This window comes from Rissa tridactyla, chromosome 7 (genome assembly GCF_028500815.1).
Source record: "Rissa tridactyla isolate bRisTri1 chromosome 7, bRisTri1.patW.cur.20221130, whole genome shotgun sequence".
NCBI classification, from domain to species: domain Eukaryota; kingdom Metazoa; phylum Chordata; class Aves; order Charadriiformes; family Laridae; genus Rissa; species Rissa tridactyla.
Genome location: NC_071472.1, coordinates 36,414,806 through 36,442,237, shown reverse-complemented (window position 1 = coordinate 36,442,237; position 27,432 = coordinate 36,414,806). Strand labels below are relative to the sequence as shown.

Sequence of the window (27,432 nt, the reverse complement as noted above, 5' to 3'; positions counted from 1 at the left end):
TTTGGAAAACGTATTCGTTGTTACCGAACTAGCTGAAGTCCTTAGTCATGTTGATGAGAAAGTGGAGTTTTTGTACGTTTGAAGGAACTGAGTTTATTTTGACAGCTTGTGTGTTTAAACAGATGGAAGAGAAAGCTATACAGAGGGCTCGCAAATGTATTTGCTTTTTACAACATAAGTAGTATGAATAAATACAAGTCTGATAGCTTTTCATGTATAATTCAGTATGACTTTTTATTAATGAAAGTCAAAATAATTAAATTTGTAAAAAGAAGAAAACTTATTTTAAAAAAAAAAAGCATAGGGGTTGAAACCATACCTCTTGTTTGAATCTGCTGAACTGTTAGTTTCACAGAGTAATGAATGTTTGGAAAACGTTTCATTTTGCTAGGACTGTTTAATACTTCCCTATTTTTTAACATTTTCTCAATCTTAGAATTTTGAGTAACTCGATAATTTGCTCATTCACAATAGTGCTGCAAAAGTCATACCTTCTGGCTTTGAGGCAGCCATTATGCATAATTGCATATCATTTATCAGGGATAAATATTTAGAAACATCTTACCTTCCAAGTGAATTGAAAATACTTTGTATTTTTGCAGTGCTTTGAGAAGGACTGCAAACAGACTGTGTCTTAGCAGACAGCGAGGGTCTTCGATTGTTACTGACATTCACTTACCCCGTGGAGCAGTCAGTTAATTCCTCCTATTTTGGGAGGAATGTTGTTTTTCCATCCTCAGCTGAGAACATTTTGATCTAGTCACTGGACAACAAAAGTTTGATTCTCCGTTTATGAAATATAAGCAAGTTCATACGACCAGTTTTTTTCAGTAGTAGCATTTAGCACACCTGTCAGAAACAGAAACACGTACTGCAAAGAAAAATGCCACCTGAGTACCCAGGGACTTGCTGTTGTGTAAAATATGGCTATGTCAGTATTAGCTTTATTCAGTATTCTGTGTACATAGTACGTATCTACACAGAACTGAGAAATCATGAAGCTGAAGAATCCGTATTACCAGCCAGACAACTTGTCAAAATTAATCAAACTAAATTCCCTACCCTCAAAAAATTAAAGAAAGCCACTAGCAACCTGAGATTCCAAGTTCCCCTGGATGCCTCCTGGGTCTCCGGCTGCAGGTCAGAGCTTTGCATTCATGCTTGTTGTCATTGGCCTCTTCTCCTGGTAAAAGTCCTTTAAAATAACAATTCCCTGAGGACGGTACAGATAGGTGCTGGCTGCTACGATATCAAAAGGTGGTATTTCATATCTTTTTTTTGGTTAGGCAAATAACGTACTTTGAAAAGAAAAGGTATTTTTGGTGTTGTGATTCAAAAGAAAGGGACAAAACCTTTTGTCAGCCAAAAAAGGGTTCTTTTGTAGTATTGGCAAGTGGTGGTGTATCAGAATTATCACAGAAGAAGGGTTTTTTAAATTTTGGAAACCAGAACTGATCAGCACAAGGATCTGTTAGCGGTGTGAGAAAATCCATCTTTCTCAGGAAAAGTGTCTTCACAGAAATTTTACCTGACAAAAAGTCTCCCAAATGTCAAATTTAAAAGGAAAGCTGAAATGTCTTTAGCTTGTTTTGGATAGTGAGAAAGGAGAAAATTATTTCTTGGTTCAATTTTGAATTGGCCTATGTTATCGTTCAAAACATGTTCTGATGAGGCTCTTCTGTATTGTTCAGGTTATGTACCAGGTGGAAGGATTTGTTGACAAAAATAATGATCTTCTGTACCGTGACCTCTCCCAGGCCATGTGGAAGGCCAGTCACTCTCTTATCAAAGCGTTGTTCCCAGAAGGTAACCCTGCTAAGATCAATCTAAAGAGACCACCGACAGCAGGTTCGCAGTTCAAGGCTTCGGTTGCCACCCTGATGAAAAATCTTCAGACAAAAAATCCAAACTACATTAGGTAAATTACCCTGTGACAAAGCTTTGGTAAATTTATGTTTGGCGAAATTAAAAAAAAAAATTAAAAAAAAAATCTTGATATCCAAGGATTAAACTATTGACAACTATGATATAAGCTCACATTAATAGCTGTTGACACGTACAGTGCTGCAAACAAGTGTCCCTGTTCGTTTCCCTCTCCAGGTGCATCAAACCCAATGACAAAAAGGCTGCACACATTTTCAATGATGCCCTGGTGTGCCACCAGATCCGCTACCTCGGTCTTCTGGAGAACGTCCGGGTCAGAAGGGCAGGGTATGCATTCAGGCAGGCGTACGAGCCTTGCCTGGAAAGGTACAAAATGCTGTGTAAGCAGACATGGCCCCACTGGAGAGGGCCAGCCAGGTAGGAAAACATCAGTGTTCTTCCCTGTCCTGTTCCAATGATGGAAATTACTATCTTCCACGTGTTCTGATTTTTTAAAATGTTTTTAAAAAAATTTAATGAACTTTCAAGTATTTTAAAAGCAAATTAAAAACTAAGCCAGCGTGGCCCAAGTGTTTACTTGTATGTTGTTCCTCAGCAGCTTGTTGGATGAGTTCATTTGCTGGAAACGTATACTTTTTAGTAGGCTGAAAATTACAGTTCCTTAGCAAAGGAGGTGATTTTAGTGATGAACTAATCTACTAACGGAAAAGATTTTGTATGTGAGCAAGGAGAGCACATTGTTTTTAGAATATATTGCAGCCTTTACTGATTTGAGCCTGAAAAAAAGGGGGGGGGGAAGAGCGACTGACTGACTGGAGTGGAATAAAAACGACAAGGAAGTCTGGAATGATCAAGACACTTATCTTTAATAACCAACTCTCAAAGCGTAGGAACACCCATTTCTTTGAAGACAGTCATGCAATCTGCCTCTGTCTTTTCAAGAAAAACACTACATAATGATTTGTGATTTACCTCTTGCAAATCAATTATGTTAAATAGGTAATCTTAAATTGCATATTATTCACAGGTATTTTTGCCAATGAAGTCTTGGGTAGGCAAATGAGCTTCTCTTAGTTCTTTTACATGTGGCCACCAATGGCATGATTTAAATTTCTTTCATAACAGATTAATATCTTTAGCTACAACTTAAACCTTAAGGTTATCAAGATAAGGGTGGAAGTGCAGTATTGATAACAATAGCTTTGTAACAATCCTCACAAAGTTCTGTGAAATGCTCTCTTTTTTTGTTGGCATTTATAAAATGCAGTTGGTGGAGTGTGGAACATTAGCATTTGTCAAACTTGTCGGTCTTTGTTTCACATTTTGACGTTAGAGTCAGAGCCCTTCCTTTTTTCTTTCCCCCTTTTTTTTTTTTTTAAGTAAAATAGTTGTAGATGGAGGAGGAAAAGAGGCCATTGCTGATGATATAAAAAAAATTGCTCTTTTTTCGTCAAATTATTCTGAATCTTTACAGTGATTATTCTTGCCTTTAGCTAAATAACCAGTGAGTAAATGAGTTAGGTTTTCAATCGTCTTATGTCAAGCACTATTTAAGATTTTAAAATACACTTTCATATACTTTCCGTAAATTAATCTGTGAATATGTAAAGTAAGAAGTCTTAGAGCTGGGGGTCATGTTTGCTAAGCTCATTTACTTCTTATTAGGGATGGAGTAGAGGTACTGTTTAATGAATTGGAAATCCCTGAAGAAGAATTTTCATTTGGTAGATCAAAGATATTCATCCGCAACCCAAGAACGGTAAGTGAAAAATGTCTTCCCCTGCAAAATCAAGCCATCTTTCATGAGGATAGCCTGTTACAAACTGCATAATTCACTAGCTGCTTACTACAGGATAGCCTGTTATGAACTGCATAATTCACTAGCTGCTTACTACAGATTTTTCTGGATACGGTGCTTTGATATATTGCTGTGGAATATAGCATTTAAAAAGGCACTTTTTAATATTAGGCCCATTAAAATTGGTGTGAATCAAGACTCTACAATAGCTGTCAGCCTGAATTTAATGTAACTTTCATGTACTGACTTGTGGCAACGTATCTGCCACAAACCCTGTTGATGTATCTGCCTACAGCTCTGAAGATGAATAAACCAAAAGGTGTCTGAAGGGGGACTTGAACAAAGGAGAGATTTCTCTTACAATAGCTGTGCTTATGGGTTTTTTGGTCTTTTCTCCCCTACCCTTTTTCTTCCAATGTCAAACCAAACCCTCAAAAACCCAATATCCAGCTCTTCAAACTAGAAGATCTGAGAAAGCAGCGGTTGGAGGACTTGGCTACTCTAATTGAGAAGATTTACAGAGGTTGGAAGTGCCGCACACGCTTCTTGTTAATGAAAAAAAGCCAGATAGTGATTGCTTCCTGGTACAGGAGATATGCAGTAAGATAATATCCTTACTAAATGGGGGGTTCTTTTTATTGTTTAATATGGTTTTTTTGTATAACCTTGACATATTTCACATAACCCTCATATGATATTCTTCCTTGATATGTATGGAGAATTGTTGAAATAATTCAATTCTATGCTAGTATTTAAGTACTAAAAATGTGAATAAAAGAAAATTTAGTTTCTAGTGACTACTATGAAGTATTTACTTTGTGCTTAAATAATTAAAAAGCTCACCAGAGCCCTTTAGCTCTGGGAGAGCAGGATTTTGTGGCCCAGCTGGGAAGAGACTTTTTCATTCACCTAAAATGCTGTGCTCCTCGCACTTAGAGTGCTCTCAAAACATATGGTTAATGTGTGAAAAATGTTCGGTAATACACATGTGCAACTCTGTGGAATTCAGTCATTCCTAAGGCTTTTTTGTTTTTTGCCTTATTTGGAACCTTTGCATTTGAGGCTCAAGAATGCTGCTTGGGAGGATCCCAGGGATTTATTTTAATTATAGCTCATAAGACTCGTAGTTCAGTAGTTGTTATTGATACAGTTCTAAACCAGTTCCAGATCTGTTTGTAGACTGGGCGTTCTATGTCATGAACCGAACAGTACTCTTATATGACTCTCTCATGTCTTTTCATCGGTTAGTAAATAACATATATGATAAGAGATTCATTGTTTTTAAGTTTTAAAACAATCCTTAAACATTTCAGCTGCATTTTGTTATTGTGTTCACATCAGGAAGTTTGATAAAATATATGATATGGAAAGAAAGCATTTCTTAAGCTGGAAGTTGCAGAATTGACAATTGCTTTTCAGTTGACAAGCAATTCTGTTTATTGTCTTGAAAGCCAGCAGTGTTTGGTTTCGTTAACTTGGATAATTAGAGAGAAGTATGGATAATTTGGAAAAAGTATCAATAAATGCTTTTTCACTGGAAAAACTTTTCTCTCTTAGCTTCTGTGATTGAATGCACCGTTTCTAGAAACACCATCGTTACAGAATTGCATTGTGCCCATATGGCTTCGTTATGATTTCATACAGTCCTAATGAATTAAAAATGGACTTACTACAGCTAGACTGGCACAACTTTTAATATAAAGAAATGAAAACGAATATTTGACCAAATTCACGTCATTGTGGATTGCTTAACTGTAGACTGGTGAAACATGGCAGCAAATGTCTTTGAATGCAGGATGAAGTCATAACAAGACCCTCAGAATTACTTGTGGGTAGCAATAGAGATATTTCCTCAGCCTCTTCATGTAGATGGAGGGCACCATTCTCCTAACCCAGCATGACTGTTAGGCACTGTGATTTAAAAGCTTTCATAAGGAATGTGTATCCCTTCCATGAACAAAGCTTTTTGACAACAACTTGTGCCGGAGGCTTGGCTAAAGGATCTGCAGATACTCCTCTGTCTGTCCTTTCACAAGGCATGGCAGACATCAGTCGTGGCACGAATGTGACCTTGATGTGGCCTAGAGGGGATTCTCTCTAGCTCATTCACAGAGACGTTCACTGTAATTGAGCGGGCTGAGTGTGAAGTCTAAAAGTCATGTTGCAGATTCTATCAACTGTTGTTCATTTAGTTTTATACTAGCCACTGGTCTACTGGAGAATTGAGCTTTTTAGAAGAAAAAAGTTCAGCTGTCCAGGAAGTTTATTGTTCAAACTGGGATACTTGGATAATACTCCAATATGTCATTCAAGAATCCATGGTCTTTTTTTCCTGTTCCTAAGTTATCGTCAGCATTTGGTATTATAAAGGGACTGTGGGTAATAGGAACAGCACAAGTCTTATGAAAAGGTGGTAAAAAGCTTAGCCAACAAACCTGAGCATTTGTGATGGTTTGTATGCTACTCTGTTGGTGGGAAAGACAAATAAAGCTGTTACTGTTAGTATTTAATCCGTGTCACTTTTGTGCTGCTGACCGTGAACTTAGTGTTTCTGTAAACAGAGTGACATTGTCCACGCAGCATTGTTGACGTGCTTTGTTTCCCCTCGAGTTGAACACAGAATCTACGCTCTGATCTGCTTGGTCAAAATTTGTTCACTTTTTACATTTAGTGCTTGTTTCCGTAATCATATTTGCAAATGTTAGTAACAAAAGTTTTATTATACAATATTTTACAGTTGCAATATTCTGTTCTAAGCATCACATACTTATTTCCAATACAGCAACAAAAGAAGTATCAGAAGATAAAGAGTTCGGCTATTGTGGTCCAGTCTTACATCAGAGGATGGAAGGTGAGTTTCCTGTTACTGCGGTTCTATCTGCACGGAGAGGTAAGGAGCAGGCCACAGAACATGTTTCAAGTGTGCTGAGCCTCCCAACTTTCATGCCTTCTGTCCATTGAGCTGTGGCTGTGCCGTAGCCGGTGTTAAATACTCGTGTTTGCTATAGACGAGGTAAGTTTGTGGTATCTGCTGGTAGCCTGGGCTCTGAATCCCTGCAAACGGTGCAAGTGGAAGGCTGGGACCCCACTACACTACTGGGTTGTCCTTGGGGTGTCTTCTGCCCCTAATAAATACTTTGTGCTTATTATTTTTTTTAAACGAGTTTAAAATATACTTTCAGTCTAACTTTTGATGTGCTGTCTTTTCCCATAAGCGTTATTTGAAGAACACTGGGTAAAAGCATCATCTCATCTCGAGTTAAGAGTTTTCTGTTTGCCTTTGGAGAACACGCTCTTTTGCAGTAACACTGCCATGGATAAGAGCCTGCTGTGACAGCAGCCTTCAGTGTGACCTAAAGCCAGGCAATTTACTTGTGATTTATTCTTTATTGCAGTCTAAGTGGATAAGACACATACTGTGTGGAAGAAAAGTATTGTTGCCATTGTACAGGCAGACATATAGATATCTCAGGTGACGTCGCAAATCTGGGAGAAAACTAAAAGATGAACTAAAATCCCCTGAACTGCCAGTCCCATGATCTCACTTGTGCACAGAATCCTCCCTGGAACACTAAATGTTAGGCTGTGTAGCGTTTATGAATGTATTTGCTTGGGGATTTGGAGGCATTGTGTTTTGGTTTTGCCTAGATTTACAGATTGTAGTGCCTTAGTTTAACAAAAAAAATTAAAACACTATAGCTATTTATTTGAATCAAATAGTGTTTTCAATTGCTTACAGGCTCGGAAACTTCTTCGGGAACTTAAGCATCAGAAGCGTTGCAATGAGGCTGCCACAATAATTGCCGCTTATTGGCATGGTACCCAGGTAAGAAAATAGCAACATATGGTGCACATAATTCTCTCTAAGTAGAACGAAGAAGGCTCTTCAGGATAAAGTTATCTGGGAATATTTTCAGTGGCTTAAATTGCTGATTTTTATGTTTCTCTTTGCTGCTAACATATTTTAGCTGGTGCGATCTGGGAAGCTGGGACACGCTTTAATATTTGCTGTTTGTAGTGAATGGTTTCTTTCTTTCTTTCCTGCACCACTGGGAACTTGCAGTAACCTTTTCTTTCCTAAGCTTTTCTATATCCCGTTTTCAAATGCATCACAGGCGCGAAGGGAACTGAGACGGCTGAAGGAGGAGGCTAGAAATAAACATGCTATTGCTGTTATTTGGGCTTACTGGCTTGGATATAAGGTACTTCATGCACATATCACATGCCCCCCTTCATTACCCAACAACATCAACATTTAATCAGTAGTAAATAGAGAGAATTAATGACTAATACAATCGACCTTAAAATAATAGAGCATGATCATTGATTCCTTCCATTTCCATTCATGCCACACTTAATAAACTTGACAACATTCTGTATGTCAGATTTTTGTAGAGTAGGAAATTCTTTGCATGGCAGCCAAGTAGTGAATTGCACTAACAAGCCATTAGACTAGATTAAAACTGACTAGACTACAGTATTCTCAAATTAGGAAATGCATTTAACTACATGTGAATATGCAAAGCATGGTTTGTGGGGGGAGAGAAGGTTGGGGGTTTTTTGGTGTGTTTTTTTTCCCCCCTAACAAGTGCTTTCAGTGATACTGTATTAGTGACCCAGCTGAGATTTTCACCAGGCTGTCTATTCTGTACCCTGGACAGTCTTCATTTTCAAGTTCAAACCAACACTATTAAGTTTTACTAAATTTTGGGTTTAATTGGTTTAATTGATTCTCTGGCTGTGATTTGAACCAGTTAAGAAAATTTCAGTAAGTACAAGTAAAGCATGGGTTTATGACCTGATCTTTTAGCAGAAAATGATGTTAGTTTGCAATTCTAAACTTACAGCCCTAGAAAAATCCCAGGAATTTCAGCATCAGCTGTTTGTTTTCAGAAGCAAAGTCCCACTGAAAGATTCTTGCTAATCCCCAGCCTGCAGTTGTGGGTTATGTGAACATTTGAAATGCTCTTCACTACAGGACAAAAATGTATTGGTTTCAATTAATAAATTCGTAACTTAGTTGAAAACTACATTCAGTAAATACATTAAGTTTAAAGCATCTTCCAGTTATCATTTAGGTTGGAGGGGGGTGGGGGGTATTGTCAGAACACCTTGCCAACGAGATGGGGAAATGTGCTCAAATTACATCTGGAGTATGATGCTGAGTTTGACCTTTGCTATTTTGATATAAATCTATCAGATTTCTAATGAAATGGCAGCCCTGGGAATCTAAAAAAACATGTACAGTATTTCCCTCATACTTGAGAGATTTTGCATCTTTTCTGTTCTAGCTTGATATTTAGGTAGCTGTGTAATTTGCCAGACACACTGTTTCCTCTATGTTTAAGTGCAATACATTGATAACTTTATTTTTAACCAGAGTTCCTTTCACCCCCAAATTGCTCAGTATTAAAGAAGTGATATTTACTTTCCTAGGTTTAGGTTGTTCTTTAGAATTAAAAAGGACACAATCCAGAAGGCAATGCAATAATGTTAACTGTGTTAGAGCTCCTCATTTAAATATTTAGTAGACTTGAATAATTTTTAAAATGTTTTAGTAGTTATTTGTCTCAATTGGCTCACAGGAATTTCTTGACAAATTGACTCCCTATTCCTTAAATATAAATAATCTAAATATAATAATATATATAACTCTAAAGGTAATAATCTAAATTGAATTAAGATTAGAAAAAGAATTACAGTATCTGATAAAAGATAGAACTCGTCATTGATGTGATGTGTTATCTTTTCCCGGGGGAATATTTAAAACAAAAGTTTCTGGAAGTTATCTTCAGAGATCCCTTGTTTTACTAAAAAAAAAAAAAAAATAGCTATAGACCTCAAGTACTCAGTTTCCTTCCTTTTCACAAGACAGGCAAATACTTAGCTTTGCAGGGTCCTTGTTTTTACAGCGCTGTATAGTAGGAGCTGTTGTGCCCAGCAGATGAGTGAAAACATACTCTTTATGAGCGCCTACATCTAACGCAAATTAACCTTTCTAGCTGCATCAGAAAAGCGTGACTGGCACAGGCTGGAACTGCCGTTGCACAAGTCTGTTTGACAACATACGACTTGACAACTGCAGACATATCGCTATATCCTACGATACTGGAACTCTTTGTTTTACTTCACTTTTATCATCAGATAACTGGTATCTCTGAAAATGTGAGATTCTCTTAAGTTCCCCACACATGCCTTTGTGTTTAGAATACTTTGCAAATTGCTTTCCTAAAATGGGAATGGTTGATGAAATGTAGGTAGGTGCCTACCTCTTTGTACGTAAGGAAGGCACTAGGTTTGGAGGGTTTACCCCTTCATTCCAGACAGACAGACATAATTTAACAGACTGGAGATTTTTTTTTTAAAGTACATAAAGACCAAAATAAAAAATAATCTCCAGAATAAAAGCCCTCAATACAGTGCCGGTAATTCATCATGACATACATAGTTTCAGAGTTGATTCTGTTCTGCCCAGGCACTTGTCAGCGGAAGAAGTGACTAGATAGTGAGATTTTAGTAAGTCTTGATTTTCGTACGCATCATTTTGCTCATGCAATCACAAGCAAAGTTCTCCATTAGAATCAAGTTACAAGACTTACTTAACACTGATTGTGAGGTGTGCACGGAAGAGAAGATGGAAACACAGACAGCGAATAATGGGGCTGACAAAATTCTTATCTGTACACACCACTTAAGCAGCGGAGAAGGCTTTTTGGACCTCCGGTGTGGCTTCACACCAATTCACCAAGACGTGCTGGGTTTTAAAGGTTAAACGCTGGTCTTTCATCTTTCTGTACCTTGATTGTAAGTTGGCTGTTCTGTTTGGGAGAAGCCTTTTCCGGGTGGTTGTGCTATCTGCATCGGGCTGTCTCTTTTGTTCACTATCTAAACCTTTTAGGCTCGAAGGGAATTGAAACGCTTGAAGGAGGAGGCTAGGCGTAAGCATGCTGTTGCAGTCATTTGGGCTTACTGGCTTGGACTGAAGGTACTTTCTCAAACACTCCCGTCTGTCAACATGAACTCAATAAAGCGTGGCATCTTACTAACACTTAATAATGAAGCAGTTGTGTGGGCTCGCTAGTAGGGATTATTTTTACACAGAATTACATTGCTTAATTTTGTCAGGGACTTTCATGATTCATAAGCTGAAAATGCCTCATTTACAGCAATATTTAGGCACCGGGTGTTTTGGGTCATATCAGGGATTTCAGTTTTCAAGTGAAAGACAAGCATCAGGTTAAAGGGACCCTATTTATGGTTGTTGACTTAAAAACCTGACCTACGTTGGCAAAGATCCTATCCAGAAAGATTACAAGCGTGTATTTTCTTCTTGTGACCTCTGCTTGTTTGAATGGGAAGTAGGGAGGAGCTGCTCGACTCTCACTGCTGCTCAGGTTAAACCCCTGACCCCAGTGTCGAGGGCATGGTGTAAAGTTAATAATAATGTCCTGTCGCTTCTATCAAGCCTTTTTAGGGCATACCATTGCATGCAGTTACCTATGGCTTGTGGCAGCCAGGAATTCCCAGAAAAATCGGGATGTACAAGAGCCTTTTGGTTTTCGTCCCTTGCTTTCAAGGACTGGTTGGCAGAAGAAAACACATTTGTAATCTGGAAAAATGTAGTTCTGCTCTGTAAATTGACCATGAAAATGGCATCTTGAGATATTTCAGGTCTGTTCTCAAATGATTTACATAACACAGTTTTCAAACACAGTTTTACAGATGCAATCCCGAAGAACTGCGGAAATCTAAATCAGGTTTGTTTGTCTGGGTGTCACTTTTGGTAATAGGGATATTTGTAGCCTACAGAAGTATGAAAGGCAACAATTTACTAGATAATGCAAAGTCCAGCTCTCATGTCCTCATTCTAACAATGATGAAATGGGAAAAATAGTTACAAAACATACAGTTATATATATGTATATTATGTATATATAAAAAAATCCATTATAATACACGCGTGGAAACCAGAGCTGGAAATACAAAGGAGCCATTTTAAGAAGTCGTTCTGCAGATCAGAATCACACTTGCAGTCCTGCTGCCAAATGGGTCTGGTTTTATGATTTTAAAACAAGAATATGTCCCTCCTGAGAACTCAGAGGCTGTTTTATATCAAACAGCGGCATTTAAATGAAAACTGATGAATCCAAAATCTTTAAGGCACATTACAACAGGAATATGTTTCTGCCTGTCTGTGGTGTGGTTTTTCAGTGTATTTTTTAAATAGTGTAAGCAGCAATTTTGCCTCACCTGAAACACGCAGATTTTTCTGAATAAGAACATAGTCTGCAGTTCCAAAACACCACTGTTACCACAGGCAATTCTCATTTGTCTGATGGCAAAGTATTTTTACCCGTGACATACCGAGGTGAAGATTTAAAGTTGATACAAGTGATCCAGATTAAACAATTAATTCTTGAGTCTTTTTTTTTTTTTTTTGATTGTATGATAAGTAGATTTTAATAGCATTTGTGGTACTTTCCAGATTTAGGCTTTTCTGGAATGGCTTGCATTTCTCAGTGCTTGCTTTGCAGCTTCCCTGCAGCGCCAATAGGATGTGTGGGCGTGTATTAGTCCCTTTGTTCCAAATTAATTTGCACACCTTGCAGCTCACAAAGAATAATATAAAGCAACATCATTAAAGAGAGTCTATGAGAAAACATGGTGAGATTTGGGATGATTGTGGTTGGAGTGGCTTTGAGTGTGTTAATTTCCATCCCTGAATAATAAATAAAGGATGTACACTAATTATAGAGCGCTAAACCTTACAGAAAATCAGTGAATAAGAATTTTTCTTACAAAGCGAGGAAGAAAAAATTACGTGCTGTATTTGCATAGAATGAAGACGGCTGAATGCTGTCAGTTTTGTTGATGCATCTTAATGTGTAATTAAGCAAAACCCACTTATCTGTGGGGTTTTTTAAATCCCGGAACGGTGACAGATTCTTGTTTTCAAAATGCTGGCTTATCTTAAAATGCATGACGCTCAGTACGGGGCAGAAGGCGAGCCACGGTAAGCCAAGCGAACTTTTTCTTGTAAGCTGACATGGGTTTTTCCTCTATGGGTTTCCCTTTATTTTCTGGTTATAGTGAACTCAGCAACACGTAGTGAGTTAGCTAAAACCACTAAATTTGCTCTGGGGTAAATTATGCAAAGCCACGATGTTTTCCCTGGTTTTTGCTCAAAACTTTTAACAGGTGTGTTGCGGGCTGTGCCAAAGTTTGGAGGAAGAAAAAAAATTATAGAGGATGTTTCAGCTAACTTGATGTGAGCACGGGCTTCACGTAAAACCACAAACCAGTTGTGCTCTCTCAGATTGCGTTTTCTGTGGGGGGAAAGTTTAGATACTGCGCTAATTAGCAGTGTAGAAATACCAAGGGTAAAAAAAGTACTCTGACACTTGCATTTACAAGCATGTGTAAAACATTAGTATCACCTGCAAAAGTGGTTCTCAGCGATCATTTTTTTGATTCATTTTCTTTAAAATAAATTTTAGGAGCAAATATCAAGCGTACTGACATTAAGCAACCTTTGTGTTGATTCTCTGCTCTTATAAAGCACCAAAAACCTTATTTTCCTTTTGGAATGAAAACTGCTTGTAGGAAAAGACTTGTATGAAAAGAGTTTTTTCATGCATAAGTTTGCTTTGGAAAAAAAAAAAATCCTTTTTTTTTTAATAGCAAAATCTGTGTATTAAGAATCTTGAAGGAGAAAAATCAGAATCAGTTTATCAGTTAACTATGTAATTACCATCAGTTCAGTGTCACTTCAGACAAGATAAAATATGTATCATTGATTACACCTCACTTTTTTCAATCCAACTTTATGCAAAAGCCTATGAAAATAGATTCATGCTGTGAATTCCACAATATTTGACTAGCTTGCCTTTTCAGAGGAAGGTATTTCAAATTCTCTGTTGAATTTGCAAATGACTGTACTCGGGTCATCCGAGGTAACTTTCTGACCTCTCGGTCCACGGTTTGGTTCGTATATTTTTGTACCCGGTTAGTGTTCCTATTTCAGGGAACACTTTGCATGTTTGTATGCTTTTTTAGTATTTTCTGCCATAGAGCTTTATAAAAAAGTACCTATGCAAACAAATCCATTCTTTGTATTCACTTTGAGGGTTTGTTTAACTTTTCAGGTCCGTAGAGAGTACAGGAAATTCTTCAGAGCCAATGCTGGAAGAAAAATTTATGAATTTACCCTTCAGAGACTTGTATGTATATATCTGTACAAAGCACATGTACATTTTCTGTGTTTTAAATGTTTGTTTTCTAGCAAAAGTAACAGTTGTATTATGGCCTTCGTCATCTTTGTAAGAAAATGTCCAAGCTAAACATATGGAAAATGGACAACTTAAATATTCTGATGTTGTAAAGAAAGGATAGTGATAGTGTTTTGACGGTGTGGGAGTAGTACTAACTAAGCATTTGCCACACTTGTATAATATCTAAATCTGCATTTCTCAATGTACCTGCCTTTTTAAATCCATATTCAGGTTTATGAAAGCTGACAGTTGCTGTGCTTTTAATCACAGAGCATCTGCTTTTCCTTGCTTATTTCAGTAACTCTGGTATTTGAACATTAATAAAACATCTTGCTTCAATTTTATCACAGATGCAAAAATACTTCCTGGAAATGAAGAATAAGATGCCTTCTTTATCACCAATAGATAAAAACTGGCCAGCGAGACCTTACCTTTTCTTGGATTCAACTCACAAGGAACTAAAGAGGATTTTCCATTTGTGGAGGGTAGGACACAATCTGGTCCAGTCTGTACAGAACTTCATCACACAGTTTTCAGTAGTTTAGTGTTGTTCATAAGGAGCCTATTTTGGGGATATATTTCTTCCTGTTCCAGACAGGATGTTTTATTTCTTTGGAAGAAGTGTGTCTTTTGATCATTGTCTTTGGCCTGCAAGGGGTATAACTATCCTGCCTACTCCCTTCAGGGGCAAGGGAGAGAGGATTGCTTCCTGCCATCAGCTTTTAACTTAATAGTAAAGCAATATGCCTGTTGCCTCTTAATTGGTAGCTTATAATACTTGCATCCATGGCCAGGACTGGGACTAGCTCTTGGACCAACATTGGAAGTATCGGGTGGAATTTTTTACTTATGAACTGTGGTTAGCTGAAATTTGTTTTGGATCTTTGGGTGGAGAGAACAGCGAGAATCTGTGTAAGTGCTGATGAGACGTTTTACTGATCTTGTGGGCTACGGTTTCTGTGAATTGTCAAGGAGCAGTTTTTCTTCCACAAAATTCATCCTCTCAGCTGGGTTTTGTTCTCTCCGTCTCTTTACATAAACTTCTGCAATTGTGCAGTTATGTATGTTGCTGTGAACCTTTTTAGCACAGTCTCCCAGTGACTGGTATCTGATAGATTAAGCTCACGTTCCAAGTGCAGCATGCTTAAATGGTATGTTTTAGAGATTGTTCTTGGTGTAATTCAGAAGTATCTAGAATGAGCGAGGAGAAAACCACCTCTGCTGTTTGTTACTGTGCTACAGTGGCACGTAGGATGGAGCTGAGTCACTTCAGAAGTATACAAAGAATGTGCATCTTGAGCAATAAGCAAACATTAGTCTGTGGTACTGCTGCTTCAAATCAGATCTGGAAGGATAATTTTCTAGTTTGTTTAATATATCATGTTTTGTAGTGTAAGAAGTACAGAGACCAGTTCACAGATCAGCAGAAGCTTATATATGAAGAAAAACTGGAAGCAAGTGAACTTTTCAAGGACAAGAAGGCTTTATATCCAGCCAGGTAATGACTTACTCTGTTGCTTTTAGTGTACAATAAATTCAGTATCCTTACATAGATTTAGGAAAATAAGCAAGATTTTGCATTTTATCTGAAGCAGGAAAGTGCATTTTCCTTGTTTGACAATGTCCCTCCATCGTGTTACTTTACAAACCAGGAAATTGACCTCAGTGTGCTTCTAACTTCGATGTTGTTGCAGTCCTCTAATCCTGCGATACTGAGCACTTCTGTCCTGAAGCCATGGCGTTTTGTTGTTCTAACCCCCCGTGACCTGTTCACGTCGTAAAAGTTTGCAGAACCACTTCTAGAAGGGAGTAACCCTCACCCTTTTCCCTAGTTTCCATCACGCTGGTTCCTGCAACATATAAATGTGGAACTGAAAGGCTGTGAGGGACAACGTCACTCCCAGATGAGGTGTGCTCTCCTATTTCCAAACTTAGTACATTCAGCATGATGCTCTAATGCGAAGACTTGGTCATTCAAGAGCTAGATACCGTTGGTATATATCTTTTGGAAAGGATACTTTGGAAAAAAAAAAAAAAAGGGGCTTAGAAGTTCATTTCCATTTTGGAACTGTTGTGATGGTGTTTTATAATTGGAGACTTTTTAAAAGTGAAATCTCTGCAAATAAGTTTCTTGGTTTCTCAGATGATTGAGCTCTTAAAAAACGATAAATTCTTGTCATTGCTATCTGCAGTACTAACATTACTTAAAGTGCAGTAGTATCTGATTTTACTTAAGGAATGCTTTTCTTTTTTTTTTTTTGCATGAAATAAAACTGAAAAAATAGAGAGCTGACGTCCTTCAAATAAGTTCAATTGAACTTTTTAAGTGAAAATGAGCTTAGAAATTGTGTTTTTCTTGAAACCAAAGGTCTTGTCCATCTCAGGAGAGATTTTTCTTAGAAGCCATAGTTTGAGTGGAGCAGGAACAAGGCACTGTAAAACGAGAAACGAGGTTCAGTAGAGGGAGGAACGGGAATCTGCAAGAGTTGATGAGGGCAGTTCCATGCATGGACAAGCTCTGCTTGGTTGTTTGTGTGTTTTATTGGGTTTGTTTTGTGTCATTTTTTGTTGACACGTTTCCTTTTTTTTCCTGTAATGGACTCAGTATCTTTCTCTTTCTTCCATTCAGTAGATATCTTATTTAACAACTTTATATGTTGGCTTGTGTTTTGTTCCTTATTTGCTTTGGGATGCCTTTTTATACTGCTGGGAAAAGAGAAAGATGCTGCCTTTGGACTTTTCTAGGAGCAAGCAGGTTTTTTTGCTTTGAGTCAGTATACATCTGATCAGCATTGAGCTCCTTGGGAAGGAAGGAATTTTATTTATATCCCTGGTTTGGTACTTCTTACACCAAGACTGAACAATGAAATATTATATAGCAAAATATATATTTGAGTTACTTTTATCCAAGACATTCTTATGTGGTATGTGTCATAAAGGGCAACAGTTGATTCATTTCAGTTTTAGCTTGTAAGTCGTCGTTGTTTGATTAGGGACAAAGTCCGCAGGGAATCTGCTATTCTGGTGACTACGGTTTCATAAAGCTAATTAATAAAAACAAAAAAACCCAAAGATCCAACATGGTAGAAAGTTAGAATGCTTTCCTGACCCTGCACTCATTTAAGAACATTTCCATCTCTTTTTGTCTTGTATTCAGAGCTGATTAGCTCCTGTTGGTTTTTTTTCTTGGCCTAAGGGTGGAGGAAATTATTGCATAAAATTTCTGATTAGTTAGTACGATAATGATTCATAGGAGGTGGCTAATTTTCTGTATGTAATGTAATTATTTAAGAACAGAGATGGACTTCTTGTGAATATTAAAATACCAGTTCCCTTCCTTTTCTCTCCCATCTCCCTGTGTGACAGAGATGCAATTACAAAGGTAGTGCTATTCCACATAATATATTGGTTCCTCTTGGGCTCTAGTCTTGGCAAAGCTTTGCATTTAGTACTTTGACTGCAGTTTAATCAAAGTGATTAGTTAAAGCGACTTCCAAACAAAGCAAGCAGCAACTGTATTCAGCAGTTCTTAACTGATAGCGAAGCTCTTACTGTATAACCCTGAGGTGGACAAAGACGGGGTGATTTGCAAGCGCACCGAGTCTTGAGGAAGAGCTGGTACACATTCACAAACAACAGCAGATCTTGAAGGCAAGTTCTTGTCTGTCAATCTGAAATATTGTGGAGGGGCAGAGGCGTTGGTGCTACTGAAGTTTTATTTCGTCTGTTTTCACAGGGACTGTTACTGGGCGATTTTAAGTCAAAATTGATTGTATACGTAAGGATGTACTTATGTCTGATACTCATAGCAATTTGGCCCATTTAATTGGAAAATGTTTCCAGAGCAAAGAAAAAAAAATAAAATCCTATTACTGCCTTTGGTGATAAATTTCTTTATTCACCATCACTGTGCTGTTAATGTGTACAAGATTCTGTGTCTAATACACATACAGTTTCTTACCTCTCCTCCTTTCTTCTTTGCCTTCGGATAATGTGCTGGGAGATATACCCACACTACTCTGTAGCAATTCCCAAGTTATTTTCAGCTGGCGTAGTATGCCTGCACGGCACAGATCGATGCCAACACCACCCCACTGAGTGACTGGTGGTACCGACCTGAAGAGTCTAGGGGCAGAGCTCGGGACGGCTGCAGTTTTCAGCTTCTCAGACAATGGAGGACAATTCCACTGCATGACTTTCCCTGGCAGACAGTGTATCAAAGCTTAAGGAATCTTCTGGCAGTGTAGAGTCAGTGAAAATGGTATTTGGTGCATCTCCCCGCTCCACGAAGCCCGAGGCAGAATGTGGCGGTTTCAGGTTTACTACTTCTCTGCGATTCACATTTAACTCGTGTTTCTCTTGTCTTTTTGTTGGGCAGTGTTGGGCAACCGTTCCAAGGGGCTTACTTGGAAATCAGCAAGAACCCCAAGTATAAAAAACTTAAAGATGCTGTGGATGAAAAGATCATTATTGCAGAAGTTGTGAATAAGATCAATAGAGCCAATGGGAAGGTAATAAAATGGCATTGCTTTATGCAGAAGGGCAGCTCATTTTTGTTAAAAATTAACTGAGAGGGAGACTTTGTTTCTGTCACCTAATAGTCTGAGGATTTAAAAAAATGCCTTTTTTTTTTTTTAAGGGCAAGACTGGAAATGTTTGATTTATGTAAACTGGTGATTTTAAGCACCTGTTTTAAATTTACATAAAGATTATTAAAATCTTGTTTGGGTTTGTAGTTTCCAGTGACTTTTCCAAACAAAAATGGCATTTCATCAACTGGTAACAGGCTGTATTGATTCATAACTAAAGGTAGTCTCTGTACCAAACTCATATCGTCTATTTGCCAATTGAATAAAATAAATACTTAGAGAATATTGTTCCTGTTCAAGTATTTAGAAAACTTAACCTTTCAAGGTTCACACTGTCATTCAAACTCCTGATTATCATATTTTATTATGTTTTTAAATTGTTAGTGGCATGCTCTGCTAGCTTTGCCTGTCTTCTGATTGATATCAAAAGCTTTTTGGAATGAAGAGACAAGTTTCTTGTATCGTTTGAATAAAGCTGTTAAATATACTGGGTACTTTTTAAATCTGCCAACACAGAACTTGTTTTGCATTTAAATTATACTTATTAAAACAGGAAGTAATATCCTCCCTTAGTAAATGTAATTGTTTTCACCATATCTGTCTAAATATTAGAAGTAGTAGATCTCAACTTGTCAGATGTAGATGTCATGTATGCATTTGTAGGAGCGAAATTAGGTTGCCTGTTTTTGATGCCAAGTTAATTTTCTGGTTTAGAAGAAACTAATTAAATGAAGACAATATCTTTCCTGTACTTGCATAGTCTTCAGCTCTCAAGATTAAAAAAAAAAATAAATTAATAATGAGCTATGGTTCTGTGTGCTTAAGACAGCTACTTCTTAATTATAATAGTTAAGATTTTGTTATTTAAAATTTTACAGGAGAAAAAGCTGTATGCAGATTAAGTTCTCATTTCTTGTTCTTATTATTTTCTAAGGTGAATTTAAGAACACGCACTCATGCTTTAAAAATATTTGTCATTTGAAAATATGAATGTGTATCCTCCTAAAGAATAATTCCAATAGATAAAGGGAGGAGAACATAGCATTGAAAATCCCTACGTGATTTGTGTTGTTGTGCAACACGGTTTTGGTGACTAACAGTAAATAGTGAACCGTAGTCCTGAATTAGCTCTCACTGAAAAGGTACGTTGGTTTTCCTGAGGACTGACAGTGCATGAGAAATGAGGTTATCCTCATTTGCATAGTTTCTGAATTTTACAACTGTAAGCTAGTAATTAAAGGAACTGCTTATATCGAAGAATATGTGCCAAAATGAGCTAAGCTTCTCAATCTATAATTAGACTCATAAATGGATTTGACCTGATTTCAGCTGATCTGCAGCTTTTACTGAACATCAAATGTTCGTGTTTTACTAATGTGGGCCAGGCTTATTAACTCTATGAACTGCGTGTAGTCTTCGCAGGTGCTCAATAAAGACCAGTTCTCTCTTTGCATAGATAATGGTTTGCGGTTTTGTATTTTCACAGGCTACATCCAGGATTTTCTTATTAACCAAAAATAATGTTCTTCTTGCGGATCAAAAATCTGGGAATATCAAGTCAGAGGTTCCACTGGGAGACGTTACCAAAGTATCCATGAGTTCCCAAAATGATGGCTTCTTTGCAGTGCACCTCAAGGAGGTTGGTTACAACTTTATAATACAATAATAGGACTGTTTTACATGCAATGAAATAAAAATTGTCTATTAATTATTTTGTAGTGTTAAATCGTAGTGGTTAGCCTGTAGGTTTAGAAGTTTATTGAACTTTGCCATATCTGCAAAAACTTTGATTTAAAACTACTGAAGCCAAATGAGGACAGGTATTACATTATGAACGATCATTTACTTGTGAAAATCAGAGTTCACATTTCACTGCAGTCTCTTCAGGATTGGAGTTTTCAAGTTGTAATATGGACCTTTAATCTGGTTCAGATACCTTGTGGCAGTGTTCTCCTTTTTAGCTGCTCATATAATTAATTTTTCCTGACACACTGGCAGAATGTTTCTCTCTTTATGGGATGCCAAGAAATCTACGTTATGGCACAGCTAATTTGGTTACTCAGTTCTAAAGAACTTAGTTCAGTGCTGTATTTGCTTTGCTGCACTGTCAGCATTGCTCTGCTAAAATCGTTACGCTGGCATTTCTTTTCTAGCTTGAATGGATTTGAAAAACTTCATATATAGTGTCTTTTCATACTGACCTAATACTGGCGTTGGTAATTGGGTTCTGTTCCTTTCTGAAAATATGGTGAGCTTGCTGTCATGTAGCCAGAAGAAGGATACAGAAACACTACAGTTTTGTAGGACAAATGAAAGGGACCCTCCTTTAGGGTCAGAGAAGGTTTTTAACTTTCTGAACAGGTTTGCGGTTTATTTGAGAGCTAATTGCATTTTGATCCTCTACACTGCACTGCATCCCTATTTAATTTACAAGACAAAAGATGGTTGTTTCATTGCGCTGGGAAGAGAATATTCCTTGTAAAACCTCCTGCTTGGCTGGCATTTAATATTTTTCATATTCTAGGTTTTGGTAGGCCTCACTACCTTCCTTTCTGTTCCAGGGCTCAGGAGCAGCTGGTAAAGGAGATTTCCTGCTCAGCAGCGATCACCTCATTGAAATGGCCACTAAACTTTACCGCACTACTCTCAGCCAAACCAAACAGAAGCTCAACATTGAGATATCTGATGAGTATGTTTCTTGTTTGCCTTCAATACAACATGCTAAAAAGTCAAGTATCTGATGTTAGAAAAACAAAACACACTGTGTAATTAATACTTCTTTTCTCTTGACAGAATATTTGTAAATAAGGATCCAATTTTCAATGTGTACTCATTCCTAGTATTCATTTTGGCTCTTATTTTCTTGGAAATCACTAGAGAGAATGTACTTTTCTTAAAGCAGTTTCAAATAGGGCTATGAAGCCGCTGTAGAAATAATTAAGAGATGCTACATTTGAGAGAATCATTTTGTGTGTGACTGAAAAGTTCACATATTCTTACGAGATGTTTATCAATTGGTCAGAGTGGACACCAGGTGCCAAGTTCCAGTGAAAACAACCAAAAGAGAATGAAAAGCTCCTCCCAAAACATACATAATGATGGTGCTCGTATTGTAGGTCTATAAAGCTCTACCTTCTTTTTCTCGAAGGTGAAAAATGTATTCTTAAAATTCCTGCCGATGGTGTTTGAACCACCTGTTGTTGTTTTGGGATTTTTGGTTGTTAAAAAGCTTTGTTCGGTAAAAAGTTTGCATCTCAAACTACAACTTCTTTCTGCTTGGTGCAGTTACATCTTTTGGCCTTAAGTTCAGAGTGCACTTGCAGTGTTTGTAGCTAAGGAATAAAAATGTTTGTGTGTGTGTGTGTGAACTCCTAAAGGCTGCTGGGTAAGAGTCCCTCACTCAGTCCATCATTGTTACGTGCTTGGTTTTTTGTGTGAAGTAGTGTTGATTTGGTGGGTTTATTCATTCTGAATAAGGAAGAAAATTTGGAACACTTTAACAAGAGTGAAATGAAATTTCTGTAGGCAAAAACTGAACCTTTTATCTGGCTGCACAGCACTGCTTGTATTCTAGTCGTGCTGGTGAGTACAGTTTGTATCTGTTCAGATTGGAGGGTTTATTTAAAAGCTAATTTTGCTCTTTCCTTGAAAACTACATCTGCCATTTTCCTTTGTTCTGTTACGAGATGTGATTTAATTTCCTCAAGGGTGTGTGTTTTTAGCCTCTAAAAGAGTGTAAAAGATTCTAGTTTAATGATGGCTACAAAGGAATGAACTACTAAAACAAAGTTTAAACACTAGTCTGGACTGCCCGCCTTGGTCTGGAAAACATTCTGCTTTCTGGGAGTCTTGCATTTTGGGATGTGGTTTTGTTTCTTGTCTTGCAGATTAAAAACATACAAGTGTGTATTGCTATTGCATTAACCCAGACTAAATAATTCTAAGTTGTTTTCTTCTTTTTTAGCGGTTCCATCTCTGTTGATGGTGAAGCAGTACTCTCTTCTCCCTGCTAGAGTTGAGATACAAGCACAGCTAGGAATTGAGGAGAAAACGTGGCCTTACTTTGATTAGTGTACAGTACTTTTGGGGAAGAGAGTTTATATAAGTAAAAACACTGTTGATCCAGGGGTATGTCTAGTAAGAGACACACCGTTTATATATATATTTGTGTGTATATATATATATACATATAAAAAATAATGGAACAACAGGCCCAGGAAAATGCAGCTTTGGTGACAAGAGACGATGGCTATAAGACCTACTTGTGTTTTGCGGATGCTTGCATGGCTGGAGGCGCCGAACAAGTTAATCGTTGAGCGTCTGGGCTATGCAGCAGGAAAGCAGGACTAAAGGGCAGCTCGGCGCAGGAGAGGCCACTTCCTCCCCTGAGCTCTGCCGTCAGCTTGATTTGTGGTTTCCGGCTGGAGAACAAATTCTTTGAAGTTTTTGGCCTCTGCTGGAGGACTTTTTAAGGATGCTAAAAGGGAAAATCTGCTGTATTACAAAGGACTTTTTAGGTCAGCAACCGCTGCATGTGAGCCAAAAGGCAGCGCTGCCCTGTTTACTGCTTTTAATCTTGCTATCCAGATCAGTGAGAAGTTTGAGGCTCCACAGGAGCGTGTTGGATTTTTTTCTTTTTTTTTTTTTTTTTTTTAAAGCAATTCTCCACATTGAATGAAATTTCTCTTCCCGTAAAAAGCGAAGAGTCAAATCCAGATTAATTTATCGTGGACTGTAGGAAATATCTGAATTTGGAGACCACTGGGAAGGAAGTGAATTTTCCCAGTTGCTGAGCAGGGGCCTGTAAAGGCTAACTAAGGATTAGAAATACAAGAGCTGCTCATATTTCTACCAGATATATCGTATCTAATACACTAAATTAAGCATAAACCAGAAGAAGGGCACTCCTGATGTCGCTGTAGAAGTATTTAGCTTCCTTCCATGAAAAGTCCCTTTGGATGGTGGTAAAGCAAATGGAAATAGGCTTTGCTGCTTTTCTGGTACATTAGAAATTCTGTTTTAAATTGCCTTCTTGCTAAAGGAATAGCAAACTAACTATTGTAAAAGGTCCAGAGTTACAGGCAAAAGGCAGTAATTAGGTGATACTACCTCAAGGAGACTCAAGCCATACCATAACCTATTGCTTTTTTTAATCCCCCAACTCTTATTACTAATACAGGCCAGAAAATGACATCTTTTGGAGCGATGCTCAGAACCAACAGGAGAGGACTTTCGCTCCCCGTGTGGTTTTCTCCACCTTTAACTAAAACATATCTTATTCCCTGTCCTAGGTTTCTGGTCCAGTTCCGACAAGACAAAGTCTGCGTGAAGTTCATACAAGGCAGCCAGAAAAACGGCAACATCCCAACTTGCAAGCGAAAAAACAATCGGCTTCTTGAAGTGGCTGTCCCTTAACTGCGGCTGGTGACTCTACCTTTCACGGACTTGTTTCTTTGTAATAGTGCAATTTTAGTTGTTTGGTTTTGCTATTTTGATCCCTTTCTGGAGCTGTTGATGGCTAATAGCTTTAGAAACCCTTGGCAAACCATTTGATCGATCAACTTTTTAATCTTTTTGTTCATGCCAGAGTTTTAACCCTCGAAATGCAAATTTTTACCCAGTGAGGCATTTTTACCAGCTGGCACGTGTCTGTCATACACGACTCATTCTCTTTGTTTAGCGGTCATATTTTAGTGCAGCATACCAGAAAACCCACGTATTAATGATAAACTACTCATATTCCTTAGTCTAGAAGTCTGCTTAACAGGAACTACACACGGCCTTGATGCTTGGTGGCCACTTGTGCCCAGTGTCTTTTCATACGGCCTGTTCTGGTGTCCTGATGGGCTCCTTGCTTGCCACCACTGGGGAGACCAGCAGAACAGAGACTCCTATAGTTAACACTAGGACCTACGTAACTCAGTCTTTTAGTCGATACAGCACAGGAACATCTAATTCTGCAAAACAGAAGGAATATATGATTATACAAGCAGCTATGCGCATAATTTTATAGTAAAAAATGCAGAAATGTTGAAGCAGGATTTTTAATTAGGTCAGATGTTTTTAATGACTTTATACAGTAGAAATCAGTAAAACTAAACCAGCTTGTTTCTTTCACAAAAGCTACACAGTTCAAGGCATATTTTCTGTTCTGCTTTTTTTCTTTTAAATTATCAGTTAAGAGTAGAGCCTGAAGAATGCAGTAGTATTCATAACACAAGTAAATGCTAGATATTTAAACAGTTAGTTATCAAGCGAAAGGTTCGAGCCTTTCTTTTAGATATTGGCATGTACAATGTGCAATAAAACATACATGACCTTTTGTGAAAAATTATTTATGATACATTTTTGTGTGCAAGAGAGAGGATTGGTGCAGCCTGCATAGACAATGTAGGGGTTAAAATAGATTTGTGTTGTTAATTTGCAGTTTTTTAGAGTGTACACTACAGTTGTCAATTTGGGAAGAATACTTAGAATTAAAAAAATCCTTAATTTGGGGGTCTGTATATAAATTGGTATTACGGTAATAAAACTGTTCTAATTCTGTGCTGTTTGGTACTCCTATGTTATAACCATATTTTTGTACTCCAAACTATTTTATATAACTTGTGTGCCTGATGTAAATGCGTGCACAGAAAATACAATCAAGAGCTGCATTATAAACTTTCAGTGTAACTGATTGCACTTAGTCTTTTATAAGCCAGAAGCATTAGTTGAAATCCTGAAGAGGAGAGATGCCTTTTTAGATAGAAGTAACTACTCAAGTGAAGGGTTTGTTGGATGTGACTGTTGGATTTGTTCATGCAAGGACAGTTGGGAAAGCATTGTGTTTTTGCAGTCTGATATAGGACAGATTAAGACCCTGGGTATCTGATGTGCAGTGCTGGAAGTCCAAGCATAAATAAAGGAAAGATAAAGAAAAGTTCAGAGTCTCATTACTCTCCTGGTGGTAAAGTGACGTAGAGCTCATGGCTGCGAAGGCTTCTCTGCGGAGCTCAACGTTAATGTCGGCTCTCCGTGTTAAACCTCCGTTCACTGCAATAGATGTTCTACTGCAATAGATGTTCTACTGCTAACGGTGGCCTCTTATCGGTCTGTAAAAAACAGCTGGTTTGGGTTATGCCACATTTTGCTTTGGGATTGAAGTAAATGATTTTGCTGTCATTGGGATGCAAAGCAATTGTTTTAACTGGGTGCTTAATGTTGCTGTTAAACGTCCATGCGCGTGACCTTGAAAGGTGGGAGTAATCAAAAGATGTGTTTTCCAAACTGCGACCAAGCGTTGCCTCTGCCTTGCGATCTTCATTTGAACCCTTCTTTTAATAATTGAGTTAGGTTAATAGTTTAGTAAAATTTAAAGCATTTTACATGTATTGTAATTAGAGATGCTTACAAAGGAAATCTTAGCATCAATTTGTAATGCAAAATTGGGATACTTCAAAGGAATTATGCCACTGCCTTAAGAAGACAGCACGTAATAACATGGTATTTAAAACTCCTACATCCTGTATTAGAATTGCTGCTTGGTAAAGATTGGAGGGTTTGTAAAACTGTTCAGTATCTTGAAAGCCTTTACAGTAAGAACTACAAGGGGCAAGTTTTTAAAATGGATACCAAAGTAAGGAAAACAAACATTTGAAGTCTGATGTAACCCTGTACTTGCTTGCAGGTAGGAAATGGGAGAGGTTAGATTAAGTGCATCTGGATATTTGGCCCAAGAAGTTAGGATATTACAGGATAATGTGAAGATATTTGATCCATCCTGGGCAGAACCAGTATACGTCCCTTTTATTTTTTTTGATCTTTGCAGCAAGTCATGATAGCCATACCTCCACAAGACTTGGAAGATGGGCAAATTCCTCACTTTGGTTTCTGTTGTTCCATTTCTTTTTCTGGCCCTTACAATTTTCACCTTGCATAATAGCTGGGACTTTGTGATAGCCACCGTTTGACCAGTCTTAATGTACAGAGCAAGTTTTGCTAAACGTGAATTATTTAGATATGGTAGATGAGTCATGGTATCTTGATGTTTAGATTTAAGTATCTAGGATGTTGAAAATAAAAATGCAAGGTCAGCTAGGTTTTTAGTTTTGTTTTTTTTTCTTTTCCTCTGTTTCCTTTTATAACCTTCTATCAAATGGAATTACAAAGAGAAGACTATTCCTCCTATGGTGCTAACCGTATGCCTCCTTTTACTTGTAAATTATAATTTGTTGTCTGAAAGCTGGGCAAGGATCATTAAAAAAAATGAGATTTGTTGCATGATACTTTTCAGAATCAAATAAAATTCTGTTCCTAGACCTATACTTTCTCTATATCTGTATCTTCCTTACTGCCATCAAATCTAAAAAGTGCAGGTGATGGAATTTTAGGTTAAATACACACAACACTGGTGTGCGACTTCGAGAGAGAAGAAATTTTTATCTCGGATGTGATTCCTTAAAAGGCAGCATGTCTTCCTCAGTAATTCACAGTAACCTTTTTCAGTGCAAGTCCTTTCCTCAACATAGTTTTCTCTGAAAATTCTGCGGACTCATCTTTCCTAACATTAGGATTTGGGCCAATCTTTAAGAACAGTATTAATAGCCAGGCTGAGCTGATTTTTAAAAAATTACTTTGAGCCCCAAACATATCATATTCCACATGTTTTGTTTTGTGATCTTTTTCTCTCTTTTTATCCTTAACAATTTCATCCTGATTTATGTATATTTTTGTTCGTCGTACAAATTATGGAAGAAAAACTAAAACGTAAAATCGGAAAAAAACATCTTCAGTTTCAATCCAGGTTTGTTTTCATTGCTAAAATCAGCCCTTTTTCTAAACAGTTCTGGGAGAAAAAAATATTGAAGGATTAATTCAGAATTTTGACCTGAAATGAGATTATTTTCCC

The 27,432-nt window shown here is 37.6% G+C and overlaps 1 protein-coding gene across 5 annotated transcripts in view; it reads left to right on the top strand.

Moving 5' to 3' along the window:
- The window catches only part of MYO1B (myosin IB), a 115,008-nt gene extending 88,162 nt beyond the window's left edge, over positions 1-26,846 (top strand). For 2 of the 5 annotated variants that reach the window (XM_054208472.1, XM_054208471.1), the window contains exons 17-31: positions 1,692-1,918; positions 2,101-2,301; positions 3,550-3,643; positions 4,133-4,282; positions 6,465-6,533; positions 7,422-7,508; positions 7,798-7,884; positions 10,581-10,667; positions 13,828-13,902; positions 14,304-14,438; positions 15,345-15,451; positions 18,332-18,464; positions 20,029-20,181; positions 21,104-21,231; positions 23,834-26,846. In XM_054208472.1, coding sequence (XP_054064447.1) covers positions 1,692-1,918; positions 2,101-2,301; positions 3,550-3,643; positions 4,133-4,282; positions 6,465-6,533; positions 7,422-7,508; positions 7,798-7,884; positions 10,581-10,667; positions 13,828-13,902; positions 14,304-14,438; positions 15,345-15,451; positions 18,332-18,464; positions 20,029-20,181; positions 21,104-21,231; positions 23,834-23,957 — 1,857 coding nt within the window. In that variant the 3' untranslated portion in view covers positions 23,958-26,846. The remainder of the gene's footprint in view (positions 1-1,691; positions 1,919-2,100; positions 2,302-3,549; positions 3,644-4,132; positions 4,283-6,464; positions 6,534-7,421; positions 7,509-7,797; positions 7,885-10,580; positions 10,668-13,827; positions 13,903-14,303; positions 14,439-15,344; positions 15,452-18,331; positions 18,465-20,028; positions 20,182-21,103; positions 21,232-23,833) is intronic. The other 3 variants (XM_054208473.1, XM_054208474.1, XM_054208475.1) reach the window with 3 other exon arrangements.
- The last annotated feature ends 586 nt before the right edge of the window (positions 26,847-27,432 follow it).